At 36.9% G+C, this 16057-nt stretch overlaps 1 protein-coding gene across 1 annotated transcript in view; it reads left to right on the top strand.

Moving 5' to 3' along the window:
* LOC124796171 (atrial natriuretic peptide receptor 1-like) overlaps positions 1–16057 on the top strand; it is a 316630-nt gene that overhangs the window by 145161 nt on the left and 155412 nt on the right. The window contains exons 6-7 of the mRNA XM_047260262.1: positions 1088–1234; positions 11666–11789. Coding sequence (XP_047116218.1) covers positions 1088–1234; positions 11666–11789 — 271 coding nt within the window. The remainder of the gene's footprint in view (positions 1–1087; positions 1235–11665; positions 11790–16057) is intronic.

Genomic DNA, 16057 nt, shown 5'->3' with positions numbered 1-16057 from the left:
ACTCTTGTTGGTTCCATAACATTTGCCTTCATGTTGCATTTTAGTAGCAGTTCCTCAAATTTTTGACTTCTCTGTGTCTTCTCTGTATCAATCTTAAAACCACATATTACACAATCTTTTATTTTAGTTCTTTTCTAGTAGAATGGATATTTTTTTTGAGGAAAGGATTTATTTTGCCACTTGGTGATTGGTACACACAGAATACTCTTAACTCATTGTAGACCATACCTGTAATATCAAAATCTTTTTATTTTTATTTTGGTAAGGTTTTGTATGTATCATTCATACTACTATCATCATTCTCTGTTGTTTGGACAAATGTTGCTACTCCTCCACCTCTATATTCTAATCTGCAGAACAGAGTACAAGAACATTATTTTTATAGTAAGACTGCAAATTTGAGTGAAACACAAGAAAAGTTCCTCTAGACTGTGTTACTTGTCATCAATAAAAAAAAAAGGTAAAAATGTTAGTATGCAAATCTTCTATTCTCTATCAGTATTGAACAAAATTAAATCCAAGAATCATATTCACATTCATGATGCAACTCTGGCTGCACAATGTATTTGCGCCAATGAAAATTTGTGCTGGACTAGGACATGAGCCTGAATTTCTTGTTTTACGCAAGATGTCACCTTAACAGCTTCGGTCTATCCAAACACACTCCCCAGAGGGACCCAAATTTCTATATGACACCATCATGTCTTTTATTATTTGTGACATTCTTTTTGTTGTGCCTATCTGTGACTCAGTATCTCCGCTACATGGTGCGTAGCATCTTTCCTTTTCATAATATTGTTACATTCCATCCAGGACTCTCCGCTGTTTGATTTCATTATGTCTACATCCTATACTTGCACAGATACTGTTATTCTTCTACAAATAATTAATGCAAACATTACCTTGTACTATCTTTCTTAGACCATAGATTCATATTATAATTATTTACCTCTATATATGTCACAATATTTGACAAGAAAAGATCCAAACTTTGGGAAGCTCACTGAAAAAGTATATGAATTAATTACATCAGTAGGATACACAAGGTTTGTGTTGTAAACATTAATGTCTATCATTCATTACCCAGAGGCTACTGTGAAAACTTAATGGATGATCTGCTTCGCCGCATGGAGCAATATGCAAACAATTTGGAAGCACTTGTTGAAGAGAAAACAGAGCAACTCAGTCAAGAAAAGAAACGTTCTGAGGAACTTTTGTACCAAGTACTACCAAGGTAGGAAACTTTGATTTGAATATAGTTTTAATGTATTTGCTTACCTAAAAACATCTCTCTCTCTCTCTCTCTCTCTCTCTGTGTGTGTGTGTGTGTGTGTGTGTGTGTGTGTGTGTGTGTGTGTGTGTGTGTGTGTATGTAAGAGGCGAAGTGGGGAGTTTGTGGAAATTACTTGATTGAAAAACAGTAAGAAAAAAAAGGTACACTGAACTATCTCTAATCTGGCCCTCAGTAATCTCGTCCATATACAGCCTCTAGCTGTTCAAGCAAAAATGATGCACACAGTAATGAATACACATGTGCAACAATATTATTAGTTAATTACAATGTTATGCAATGCTATGTGGTTTTGTTTGTGGTTCAGTATCATGGCTTCTAAAAGGAAACACATTATGCTAGCCCTCAAGCAGAAACGTGAAATTAGAGATAAGCTGGTTCTTCACAGAAAGCTGGTGCTGCTGAGTACAGAGGTGGATGAGCAACTGTTTATGACAAAACTTTAAGAAATGAAGAGATAATCAAAAACATACAGTGAAGTTACAATGTAAGTGGCGAAGAAGAGGGCATAGAAGGAGAGAACATGAAACTTAACTCTGCTTGTGCTGGAGCTGCAGACCTCTTGCTGGAGCACATTAAGCAACAATCAGAGACAAGCAGTGCCAATGTATTCTTGAATGATAAAGGACACTGTTGTCATGTATCACCTTGCAACAACTAAAAATCTGGAATATGTTTCATAGTGAGTGATACTATGGTATATGTACACACTCAAGCATTAGTGTTCTACAAAAATGAATGTATCTTTGGATTTAATGAAGTACAATCTCTTTGTGTTTACACTAAATTTAAAAAAACACTTTCAGTAATCCGGCACTTCCATTAACCTGGAATGTGTACAAGGAATGTCTGGGTTAGCAAAGAGTGTAGTATACAATTTGTGCAGTGTTTACTGGGCTTATCATACCGTGAAACTGAAAAATCTGTGGTTACCAAAATTGGTTTCAAATATGATATGGTGCTGTAAAGAGCTGAGGACTGTAGATCTCAGATAATAATGTATAACTCATGTAGTTTAACAATGTATAACTCATATAGTTTGTAACACATCACTTCAATAACATTTACATGATTTTGTGTCCACAGACCAGACTTTCGTCATTATTCTGAAGGAAATGTCAGTGAAGGATATGTACACTTTACTAAAACATAACTTAGCTGATTGTAATGAAGTTAGTAAGTCAGGGTAAGATTTTGGTCTCCAGATTTGGCGTACTAAGAAATGTAGTATTTCTAGGGTCATTGGGTTGATGGGCTGTTAAATGTCAAATAAAAGTTTCTTCATAGAATCTTTTTTATTCCTAAATTCTAGGCAACTGTTTCACAAAATATGTCTCACACAAGATTCCACAAGACTCTTCATTCCACAACTGAAGACTATCACTTTTGACAAACATCTTTTCAACAATCCATCATACAGCTATTCTTCCCTCCAAATGAGAACAAACAGAAGTGCAATGATAACATTTGAAACAAAGAGGCATAAATGATTTACATCATTCTCAAAGACATTGTTTCAATCAATTGATATATAACTTAGCAAAACTTACTAATACTTTTCTATTTATAAATGAAATTATTGATACCAAATGTTATCAAGGATTTAAGATAAAATGTGCATCATGCTTGATTACATCACAATGTGTCTGCCCCCCACCCCTGAACTCCACATAAACATTTAATGGTGGGATTCTGCCAGCACAATGACGCAATAAGGCAGTATTAATAATTTTTTTGTTATTAAAGAAAGAAAAGAAGAAAATAAAAGAGGGGGAAAAATAGTTGTTCTAAATTGCGGATTATAACTGTTTACCATAGGTATGGTCTTTTCTTCATGTCTTCACTTACAATCGGTTCTTTTGATTTCTTCTTTGCCAACAGTGATGGTTATTACTCTGCTGTCCTTTCCCTTATTACAACTTCATCCTAGTGTTCATCTGCTCAAGTACAATGGTTGTGATGACAACTGATGTTCTGAGACAACTGAGACATTTTACAGCAATTTACTTCATGATACATCACTCTATAAACTATGTTTTCGCCTCATGCTGGACCTTATGTGTTCAAATAGGATAACTTTGAACCTTTGTGTCTTGAAAACAGATAAAGATATCAAGAAAAATTTCAAGGTTATTCGAGATTGAGGCCTTAGAAATGTATCATAAAATTTTCAGCCATTTGCTATGCATAGTCATCTTGGAATCAGCAGCTCAGATCTGGTATGAAATCATAAACAACTTGTTTTGGGATTTTCTAAGGAACCATCCATGAATTAATAAACATTTTTGAAAACAAGAATGTGGCATTTCTAGATTAGTGCATAGAGAATATACCATTTTTATTTATTATTTAGATTTCACCTGATGCCTGATTTTATGTGCATATTTTACATGTACATGTAGAGTGACTTTGAATCTCTGTATGTCAAAAATGGATTAAAGTATTTTTTTTATTTTCAAATTTTGTCATTTTTAGGAGTTTGCTTTCAAAGGAAATTGTAGAAAATTGTTTCTTTATCTTTGTTACATATTTACATTAATGAGTTCAACCCATAGACGCTTTATAAATGGGCTGCTGAATTTCCATAATCAATATTACTTTCCTGTCATCTGTCTTTCCTGTCATCTGGTAGGAGACTGTCAAAATATCAGTTTTATTGACCTGTCTTTCCTCTTTCAGTGAGAAGTTTCACGTTTTTCTCCTTGATATCAATCAATTTATTTTTAACCCCAACTAATGACTGCCTCTTACATGATGTTCTTTTCCTTGTGCTGTCAATCACTGATGAAGAAGAAAGGAGGCAATTATACAGCCAGACTCTCCACTATCACAGACATCATGTTTTAGACACAGAGAAACAATATTTCAGAAGATGCCCTTCCAGAGTTTGAGAAGTAGTTGAATGTCCTTTTGGGAAAATGATCACTAAGTGAGGAATACTCTGGAAGCCAATAGAAACTTCATCACACTATGCTGGCAATATTGTGAATGTACAGGTGTTCTGCACAACTGTCATTACCTAGAAGGCTACCTGTGCCTTGATGAGCAACCTGCAGTAGAAACCGAGCATTCTGTGCAAGGCTCTTTATCAAATAGGCTGAAACTTCAACAGAGCTTCAGATGAAGCTGTCCGAATAAGAGACAATTTACAAACTTTTTCTCGCAAAATATGTTTCCTCGTGTATTTCTCTACTGTACTACTTTCAATATTAATATTGCCTCTTGTTTTCATACCTGAAATAATAAATTGCAGAAATGTTTTCTGTATTTACTTTTAGTCTGTAATTCTTCTGGCACCTTGTCCCATAACTTGTACAAAATGAATCTACTGTACTGATTGTCATATTACGGGTCCCATAAAGGAAGCAAAATAAAAACAGCTGCTATCGAAGCGACCACTGATGCCATTTTCTCAACAGTACAAGGCGCACACATGGTGCTGCTATCTTCAGCAACATCTGAATGCTGCTGACATTGCTCAAACACAGCCAGAGTTACTTGGATGCTCTGGTCACAATGCTAAGGAACAAACCTGTTTCATTCAATCAGTGCTGCTGTGTCTGTCACTGCTCCACGCTCCTCTGTTTGCAGTGCCAGTATATCGTATTTACTCGAATCTAAGCCGCACCTGAAAAATGAGACTCGAAATTCAAGAGGAGAGAAAAGTTTTAGGCCGCACCTCCAAATCAAAACAAAGTTGGTCCATTGTAACACGAGACACAATTTAGGTCGAATGAATGATGATACAGCTACAGTAGTTTGGTTCGAGTCGTAAGCTTAGCAGTTAAGCTTTACCAGGTAGCCATTGCTATGCGTCAGGTGCTCTGTCCGTATTTATACGGGTACCCTTCCTTTTTCACATGCTTCATCTGGTTTGAATTGATTGCTTACTTTTCTTTAATCTGATAGATGCCGTTCTCTTTGTTATAGATGTTTACGTCACTCTAAGCTGAAAATGCATTACTGTACTGTGTCATGCATTGTTTGTCGCATTGTGATAATTAGTGTTTATGGCCTGTCACCGCTCACGGCATGGCTTGCTTTTGTGCACGATACCGCCGCTTATAAATAAATAATTTTTTAAAAAATCGTCTCATTATCGAAACAATGGCAAGAGACTGCTATTTCTTGTTACTTACACTGCTGCTTTCTTTGATAATGATCAACAAGAACCAAATAATAGACTGCGTATGATAGAAGATGTTCTGAACGAGAGTTTAGCGAAAATTTTTCTCTGTTTGAAAATCTTTGCAGACGACTCTCTAATACATTACATTCTGCACAGAAATTAGAGTCAACTTAGATTTAAAAATCTATTCAATTGCTGTGCTTCATTTCTAACTTTACCACTATTAGGCATAAGAATAATATGAATATAAACATGACATGATATGTATATTCTTCCGCGTTCGCTGTTTCTCACTGTAGTTTTGTAGTTTATTAGGCAGACAGGATTTAAATGAGATAGCAGGAAACACAAAAGAATAAATGGCAAAATGTTTATATTCGTATTATTCTTATGGTGAAGAGAATATTGCATGTGATTCACAATTCATAAAAGTTCCTATTAGCAACCATCTCTTCTGACAGGTAGGAAAAAATGGAGAACATAGAGTTGGCCATATTGACAAACATCCCAAACAGTCTTGCCAGTTGGATTTTCGTAGTACATTGAAATGCTGCTACATTCGAAGATGAACAATACAGAATTTGCATTTACTTCGTTGGGTAATGTATGAAAATGCAGTGGTCGAACCTCGGGGCGGAGAAAAAAAGCTCGTCTTCCACTTTTTTTTTTTTTAATTTATTTACTGACGCAGAGGTTTTGGCGCCAGTATTTATCTTTGTGCCTGTGTAGTGCTACATATATTCGACGACAGAAGTTAGTTGTGGCAGCACCTACCAACATTTTCCAGAACTTCCGCTTACTTTGCACTGGATTCTAAGCCGCAGGCGGTTTTTTGGATTACAAAAACTGGAAAAAAAGTGCGGCTTAGATTCGAGTAAATACAGTAATCATGCACATTGATCAGCACTGGACTGTTTCTCCAGTGCTGCTTTGCTCTGAGTATCCACTCTGTTCAAGTTGTACCATGCTACTGCACAATAATCACAGCCTATTTCATAAACAAATCTGTTGACTGAGAAGTTCTGTAGGCAAAACTCAAAGTAATTGTACCTCTAGGGTTCAAATATACAGGGTGTATCATAATTAATGGCGTAAACACATACAGTTGAAAGTACACAATACTAGAAGCAAAAAAGTCTGAGTAAACATAGGGTCAAAAATCCATACCTTAAGAGCTACGAGCAATTTTTCATCTTCGATACTGTGAAGCAAATCCCTTCTACTGCAAGCTCTTTGATTTCCACATTTTGGGAAGTATTAGTATGGACCAAAACAATAAAAAAATATCGTGTAAACTTTTACTCTAAAATGCATAATTTAAAAGTTATGAGGAATTGAACAATAGAAGAGTTGTGTTTCCAAGTAGCGAAGATGAGGACGTGCTCGTAGCTCTTAAGGTATGCATTTTAGAGCAGATGTTTAGTGGACATTTTTTTCTTGTCTTTGTCCCCAATACCTTTTCCCAAAACATGGAAAGCAAAGAGCTTGCAGTAGAAGAGATTTGCTTCACAGTATCGAAGTCAAAAAATTGCATGTAGCTCTTAAGTATGCATTTTTTACCCTAAGTTTACTAAGACTTTTTTGCTTCTGGTATTGTGTACTTTCAACTGTTATGTGTTTATGCCATATCTAAAAGAATCATCCAGTTTGGCACATCTATATTTCTGAAACTAATAAACGTAGAAAAATAGACCATACATCTCTTCCCACGAAACTCATTAAATTTTGGAGAGTCCCTCTCATGTTGTACAACTTCTGTACCCCATATTCTCACGTTATGATGGTTTACCTTTCCATTTAAATGGAATGTTGCCTTGTCACTAAACACCAAGTGTGGAAGAAAACTGTCATCCACCATATTGCCATGAACGAAATTACAGAACCCCACACATTGTAGTTTGTCATCTTAATGAAGAGTTTGCAGTAGCTGAATTTTGTATGCTTTCATGTGTAAACATCAATGCAACACATTCCAGATGGACATGGGGGGCATGGTGAACTGTCAAGCTGCATGGTGGGCAGATTTCTGTGGACTCGTTGTGAAACTATGGTGGATGCACTCGACATCAGTATCAGTACTTAGGGATGGCCTGGTGATTTGCTTTCAAACAAACAGTCTGTTCATGTTCACACCATGTCTAATGCTCTGTGCTGTAGGAGGATCCACACCATACCTACTATGAAAGTCACACGGAACAGTTATTACTGACACACGCTGCATGAAATGTAGAACACAACACACTTCCTGTTGCCCCAACACCATTTTTACTAGAACTGAAGTAGGCACTCACTGTTGCTACCTAGCAGGAACCATGTAAATCTCAAATAACATAATCATTATGATTTTTTAAATTGGATGATTCTGTTTGATACACCGTGTATTTTCAACCAAATTCAGGACCATTTGCAAAATAGCATTCGAAAATTCAGGACAAATGAGTAACAAATCATGACTTGATACAATTACTATCAATATACACTTAATAAAAATTTATTTTCACGTACTTTACCATACCACTGATGAGACGTTAACAGCAGTATTGCATATACAATGTGGATGAATATAAACACAAATTTTGCACATTTTTCTTTGAAGTGGTGATGCTGACTCAGTATTATTTGAATAGTTTTCCATATATCCACAAAGTTTTAGTAACTGAAAACACTACTTTGAAACATGCATTAGCACCTGGAACAGCTAGTGAAAACTGAACCAAGAAAAATTTCCTGCCATTTGTCACTGACCCTTAACATTTGATTTCATATTCCAGTCCAGCCATGTACCTTCACAATGTTTACTTACACAAGAGTACTTATCAAACAGTTCTCCCTCAGTTTCAAGACACTAGGATTTACAAAATTAGATTGTTTTTGTAAATTAATCTATCTGATGGTTTTATTTGCAGTAGTCTGCACCATGTGCTGAAGAGTTTCCAGAAATAGTTCAGATCACTCACAAATTTATCCAACACAGTATCATAGAAAACTGTGGTGACATTGCTAAACTAATACAGTGTCATTAGCCTCCACACTTTCCAACTCATGTCACTGCTGTTTTACTGTCAAAATTTTTTTCTATTATCTGCTTGCTAATTTATCGAGCAACATAGTTATCTTCAGTTATAGTTATATTTTGTTTTACAATGCACAGAACACTGATGGGGAAAGTACTCAAGAGGCTTAAAGGAATTGAAAGCTGATTGAGAGCAGATTTTTTGGAAAAAAAAAAAAACTCCTTAGAGTTGTCTGACACTTGTCAAAGAAAAAGAAAATATCAGCAACTCTTTCAACAGGTAATAGAAGAGAGAGTCATCTAGTTTCAGTATGAGCTTCCTTCTATTCTACTTCAGTGAACTCACTGAATGATTTTATTTTTTCAACATGTTCTGTTACCAATTATGAGCTGTATAGAATTGGGTGATCAGTCTGCATCACTTTGGACAATACAGACAACAAAGAACACAAATATTTAGTATTGTTTAATTATTTTTCACATGCTGAACACACAATAAAATTCTTACCTGGCACAAACTGTCAGCAAACAAACAGATGCAGACAACTTCGCTGATGTTCATCACTTATGTTTCCACGTAATTTCATAATCAAAGACAGCCTTTCATGCACAAATTTTGATCAAAATATTGCATCATGTTTACAGGCTCTTTATCGACACATGGAAACTCTGCTTCAGGAAACCAACATTGAACTCCTGGACAGTTTTCACATAAATAATTTGTCTTTAAGTTTGAATTACATTGCAGATCAATCAGTTCCACGTGCATGCACACAGGGACACATTCAACCGAGTCAGAAAATGCTCTCAAAAACATATGCAAGACTGTTTTCTAAATGTGTTGAGGAGACTGCCAATCCCCGTAATTTTTTTAACACCAGTGAGCTTAGGAAAATGGCTGGTGCTTCTTGTCAGAGTTTTTCACTTCCACAATGCATTTTTTAAATGCATCACCATCAAATTAGAAATAAATGTGTTCTCATCCTGCAACACATTGCTGTGGGCTGTGTGCAGTCAAATCCAACTAAAATGTGAGTTCTGCACTTCATTCCAGATGTTGTAATTCACATTTATGCTTTCCTTTTTCCTTCAGAAACTCAACAATAGTGAGATTTATATTTAAAAAAGTTCTAGGGATTGACTCTTATAGTTGCTATACTCTTTAATCAGTTCTACCAAAAAATATTACAATTGATTGCGGAATGATGTCTGAGACTTCAGAAAATTAACTGTTTGTACCACCAGTTTCATCACGTGCTCCATGCTTGCAAATTTATCACAAAATGCTCCTTGATGGAGAGAACAACAAATCCCATACAAATCATGTTAATTCTTTTAAATTTTTTGTTCTTTCATCATCAACTAAATCTTTACATTCTTTCTGCATGGTGTTATACTGTCATTTCATAGCAAACTTGTGGAGAAACCTGTGTTGATTATGCACTGTAAAATAGATACTGATAATTCTCATCCTTCTTTTCAGTAATTCCCATTCATTTTTAATGAAGTGCGACAGTAGATCATAAGACTGCCTCTTTTCATACAAATAGCCACTAGACCAGTGTCCTTTACACTACACCTCACTGGTAAATGAAACCATGTTGTGTACCAAGAACTTCTGAGAAGGACCAAGCAAAGCAGAGATCACAAGTATGCAGCATCTTGTGCATGCATGCAATTTCAAATGCAATAGCCGACCCTGATCTGGGTGACAAAACCAAAATGCTAAAGGAACCAAAGTGAAATGCATGTGGCAGGAGGCATCTATCATTACAGAAATAAACTATGCTTCTTTCAAGTCTTTTATTATTTTTTCCAGAGTAAAAGGTGAAAATGATTTGGTTTTTGTCTTTGAGTCTCAGAACTTCCTGTTGAAAAGAGAACTGATTATGTCAGTGATGCAATACATTCAGTACAAATTGTGTGTCATTGTACAAATTGGATCAACTGAACCTACAGACACCAGTAGGCAGCTTTTGTTGAAGTTTCGAGAACATACCTTCACCGAGGAGTCAAGCAGTATATTGTTCCCTCCTACGTGTATCTCGCGAAGACACCATGAGGATAAAATCAGAGAGATTAGGGCCCACATAGAGGCATACTGACAATCTTTCTTTCCACGTACAATACGAGACTGGAATAGAAGGGAGAACAGATGGAGGTATTCAAAGTGCCCTCCGCCACACACCGTCAGGTGGCTTGTGGAGTATGGATGTAGAGGTAATGATAATGCAGCTTGTTACATCATAGGTGCACAAATGTGAAGAAAGACTGACAATATTTTTTTGTGTCTATATTAAGTTTTGGGATGTAGGTTGTGTAGACAAAATGATCTGTAGTGTAACCTGAGCTCAGGGTTAGGTTGTAAGGTGACAAATTGGTTGTGGTTGTGAAGTCTACACATGTGCATACAGAATATTAGATGCGTTGATATACTGGCCTGTAGCAACTCCAAGTTGTAGGTTAGTTTGAAAGGTGACTGGTTGTGAGTAGACGAAGTGGTATTGGAGGCTTCAGTTAATCCAGCAAAATTCGTCTAAAACAGGTAACACTGAATGGCACCAATGTGTAACATTGCTCAAATTCTTATGAATTATTTCCTTCCCTGACTTGGACATCAACAATATTTCATACACAAGCATATTTTTGTTGAAATGTTAAATATGTACACAATTTCATGATGTAAACCTATATCTTTGAATTAAAATGGGTTAAAACAAAACTATGGTGTACTACTTTCTCAGATTTATTCTGTCAGAGAATTATTCAGTTTTTAATTTTCCTCTAGATGAATGTTTGCTCTTGCATTCATGTATAATCTTGTTAAATAATTTCATTCTTGACTAACCTATGCAAATGACATATCTGTAGTGATATATATATGCTGCCAAAATTAAGTCCCAACAAAATAATTCACTTTAATTTGTTTTGCCCTTGCATACTAGAGGCAAACTTGTGTTTCATGAAACATTTTCTTGGGGTTTCAGTTACTCCTTTGGTTGCCTTAGATTTATAATTTTGTTGAAGTTATAAGTTGTGCAGTTGACATCAAGAACACTTTCTCCCTTCATTTATAAGAATAATCATGATTTTATATTATTTTATTTTAGTAATATTTTTTTTATAAATACTATAAGGATCTTCCTCTCTTTGGAGTTTACACTTAAGCTAAAATGTTTTGAAACTAGTAACTATAGAACTATGAGTGATTTTTGTCTGTTCTTTGTTCCAGACCTGTAGCAGAACAGCTCATGGCTGGAGAAGTCGTGCAGCCAGAACAGTTTGAAACTGTTACAATTTATTTCAGTGATATTGTTGGTTTCACTGGCCTCTGTGCTCAAAGTACACCAATGGAGGTTAGTTCAAAGAGCTTATATAATATTATTACAAAGCTATATTGTCTCTTTTTTTAAAATTAACAGTGTAAAGTATTGTTATACAGCAATGATGGGTGGTGCATATTAATATCAATGAATACCATATTTAAACTGTAAGGATAAAATTGTTTCTAACTCTGTTCATGATAGCTGTGGTGTCACCGCCAGACACCACACTTGCTAGGTGGTAGCCTTTAAATCGGCCGCGGTCCGTTAGTATACGTCGGACCCGCATGTCGCCACTATCAGTGATTGCAGACCGAGCGCCGCCACATGGCAGCTCTAGTCTAGAGAGACTCCCTAACACTCGCCCCAGTTGTACAGCCGACTGTGGTAGCGATGGTTCACTGTCTACATACGCTCTCATTTGCCGAGACGACAGTTTAGCATAGCCTTCAGCTACGTCAATTCCTACGACCTAGCAAGGATATTCAGTTACTATTCTGAACAGATAATATTGTGAATCATGTACCGTCAAGAGCGACATTCATCATTAATGAATTAAAATTAAGTATCAACTAATTACGTCCGCTTTCTGAATTCTAATTCGTTGTCATGTTCCAGACCTCACGTCAGTAGAGTCCTTCCCTCCTCATGCCAGCCTGCATGAGCTAAAACGCGTGCATTTCGGCCTCCTCTAGTAACACGGTATTGGCTCTTCTGCCAACACAACAATAGCAAATTCAAACACATGCACATTAAGTTTAGAGCATTCTTCTTTTACGTTTTATATTAGGCATGAAAAAGTGTGTCATCTTTCAGTAGCTGGGGTACTAACTTAACCATTGAAGATGTACCGGTATGAAATATCCAGCATGCAGGTACAAGTTGCTAATGAACTCATTTAAATCTTATAAAAATCAAATCTCTATCAGGAACAGTGCTACGGACAGTGAGATACACAATTTCCAAATACAGTTGATGCTGTACTTCTATAGGTGGATATATTCTTACCTAATTTATAGTACAGCATGCATTTTGTAAGCATCTTAAAAACAAAAATGTAAAGAAATTTATGACCCAACTTCCATAGAAGGGACTGATTGACAGGACATACTGACACATCAAAGAGTTGTTAATTTTGTAATGTAGGTAAATAGGGATTGGATGGGGGGTTTGGGGGGAGTGAACAGTTTTAAAGGGAGACCAAGATATGAATGACTACAGTAAACTAGTCCAAATGGATGCTGCTTGCTGTAGCAGTGCAGAGATAAAGAGGCTTGCATGGGACAGACTAACGTGGAGAGCTGTATCAAACTAGTCTTCAAGAATGAGGACCACAACAACAACAGTAATAAGGTTTTCCAAAAAGTTAATGTTACCTCCCAGACACAGATACATTCTAAATCTACAAACTCTTTTTTAAATATTAAAGATGTAATTTCTTCACTAGACTGAAGCATAATTTTGAAAACAATGTAAATTCATGTGAGCAATTACACTGTCCAGTCACATTAATATGACCACCTCTCAAAGGCCTTAATAATCACCTTTTGCCGTGTGGACTGTTGTGAGACAGTTATTTTGTGGTGAGTACACATCAACTCCAGTGCTATGGAAAGCTGCACTAGGTTTCTTGGCTCAGGATCCATGGCATGAACAGCCTGGGTGAAGTTTTATACCTAGGGAGTCTGGTGGCCAGGAAAGTATGGTAAACTCATCCCAGGAAATGTCAGAAAAACGTTCCCTGGACCCTAACACTTCTGGCCTGGACTGTTCCTATGACTGTCACAGGGTGTTTGCTTTCAGACATTTGTCACTGTACATGCCAAAAGCCATCTGTCATCTGAAAAGGCCACCTGTCATCACTCAGTAGACATTAAGTTGTGGTGGTATTGGCACGCAAATTCCAGCCTCATCACCAATGAACAGCAGTCAGCATAGATTGTTTGAACCAGGCACCTTTTGCGAAAGTCCATACACAGCAACTTTCACTTAACAGTCATTGAGGAGACACTGTTGGTAGCCACTTGGTTCATCTGAGCAGCCAGCTGCTCAATAGTTGCATGTCTATTTTCCTGTAAACATCTCCACAGCCTGTCACCTATGGCTGAAGGTGCACCACAGTTGCCTCAGTGCCGGTTTTGGATTGCACAATTTTGTCATGCATGGTATACTTTAACGACTGTGGTGTACAAACAGTTTACAGACATAGCCTTTCAGAAATGCTTCCATCCTTGGCCTTAAAGCCAATGATCATATCCTGTTGGACATCAGACAAATGACTATCTCCATTACCCACAACAAAATGCACTATTTCCTGCATCCCATCCAGCACATTTTTCATACCCTCCAATGCTAGTGCTGCCACCTGCCATCTTTGAGTGGTTTCTGCATGCTGGTGTCGAACATAGGCAGTAGTCACATTTATGTGACTGGACGGTCTAGTATCATACTCTCTATAGCAAATATTGTAGTTCGTAGTATTTATTATTATTATTACTATTATTATTATGTAATAGATTTTCTTTTGTTACTTTACTTAATGAAAATAGTTTAACACTGACAAGTACATCTGCTTGGATCATGGTTTACTGTAAAAACTCATGTCATGAATTTCCATCACTTTCAGTATCAACATTAATGCATCAAACTCTAGTCAACTCCAAATAAATATTTCATGTCAAAATTATAATTTACATAAAATAATAATTAGATAGAAATCATGAATGAGGAACAACCTCAACAAATGAGAGCAGTAAATGAGACTTTAATGTTCCTTCACTGTTGAAGTCGTTTGAGATAGAGCAATAGCACTAATTTAATGTCCATCCCTGGTAGCTGAGTGGTCAGCGAGACAGAATGTCAGTCCTAAGGGCCCGGGTTCGATTCCTGGCTGGGTCGGAGATTTTCTCCACTCAGGGACTGGGTGTTGTTTTGTCCTAATCCTCATCATTTCATCCGCATCGATGCACAAGTCACCAAAGTAGCGTCAAATCAACAGACTTGCACGCAGTGAACAGTCTACCCGATGGGAGGCCCTAGTCACATGAGATTTACATTTTTACTAATTTAATAAATATAGGGAAGGAAATTGCCTGTAGTTCTGTTGCCTCTCAAAAAAAATTTTTTTAATAATTATACAATTAGATTAGGAAATGAGACACTTAAAGTAGTAAAGGAGTTTTGCTATTTGGGGAGCAAAATAACTGATGATGGTCGAAGTAGAGAGGATATAAAATGTAGACTGGCAATGGCAAGGAAAGCGTTTCTGAAGAAGAGAAATTTGTTAACATCGAGTATAGATTTAAGTGTCAGGAAGTCGTTTTTGAAAGTATTTGTATGGAGTGTAGCCATGTATGGAAGTGAAACATGGACAATAAATAGTTTGGACAAGAAGAGAATAGAAGCCTTTGAAATGTGGTGCTACAGAAGAATGTTGAAGATTAGGTGGGTAGATCACATAACTAATGAGGAGGTATTGAATAGGATTGGGGAGAAGAGAAGTTTGTGGCACAACTTGACTAGAAGAAGGGATCGGTTGGTAGGACATATCCTGAGGCATCAAGGGATCACCAATTTAGTATTGGAGGGCAGTGTAGAGGGTAAAAATTGTAGAGGGAGACCAAGAAATGAACACACTAAGCAGATTCAGAAGAATGTAGGTTGCAGTAGGTACTGGGAGATGATGAAGCTTGCACAGGATAGATTAGCATGGAGAGCTGCATGAAACGAGTCTCAGGACTGAAGACCACAACAACAACAACTTTACTGTGGCTATTTTTCAAACTTAATAAACTACAATACATAATTCTTACTCTGAATTTGGCAGTTCTAACACTAACATAGCCTATTCAACAACTGAAATTTCAGGATGAAATGTACAATATTATGAAAAAGATAGTTGCTACTCACCATATTGCAGGGATTCTGAGTAGCAGGTAGGTACAAGAAAAAGACTGTCAGAAAATGAGCTTTTGGCCAACAAGGCCTTCGTAAAAAATGGGTGATGCATCCAGGTGGTGGGGGTCAGGAGGTGGCTAGGGTGGGGAGGGAAAGGGATAGCAAAGGTGGGGGACAGTAAAGTGCTGCTTGTGGGAGCATACAGGGACAAGGTGGAGAGAGGGTAGGGCAGCTAGGTGCAGTCGGGAAGTTGGACAGAGAGCCAGGAAGGATTAGCAGAAAACGAGAGGGGTAAAAACAGACTGTGTAATGTTGGACTGGGAAAAGAGGAAGTCATGGGAATGTAGGATATATTGCAGGGAGAGTTCCCACATGCACAATTCAGAAATGCTGGTGCTGGTGGG

This window comes from Schistocerca piceifrons, chromosome 4, assembly GCF_021461385.2.
Source record: "Schistocerca piceifrons isolate TAMUIC-IGC-003096 chromosome 4, iqSchPice1.1, whole genome shotgun sequence".
Classification (NCBI taxonomy): domain Eukaryota; kingdom Metazoa; phylum Arthropoda; class Insecta; order Orthoptera; family Acrididae; genus Schistocerca; species Schistocerca piceifrons.
Note: the sequence above shows the minus strand (reverse complement) of the source record. Positions and strands in the feature narration are given on the sequence as shown.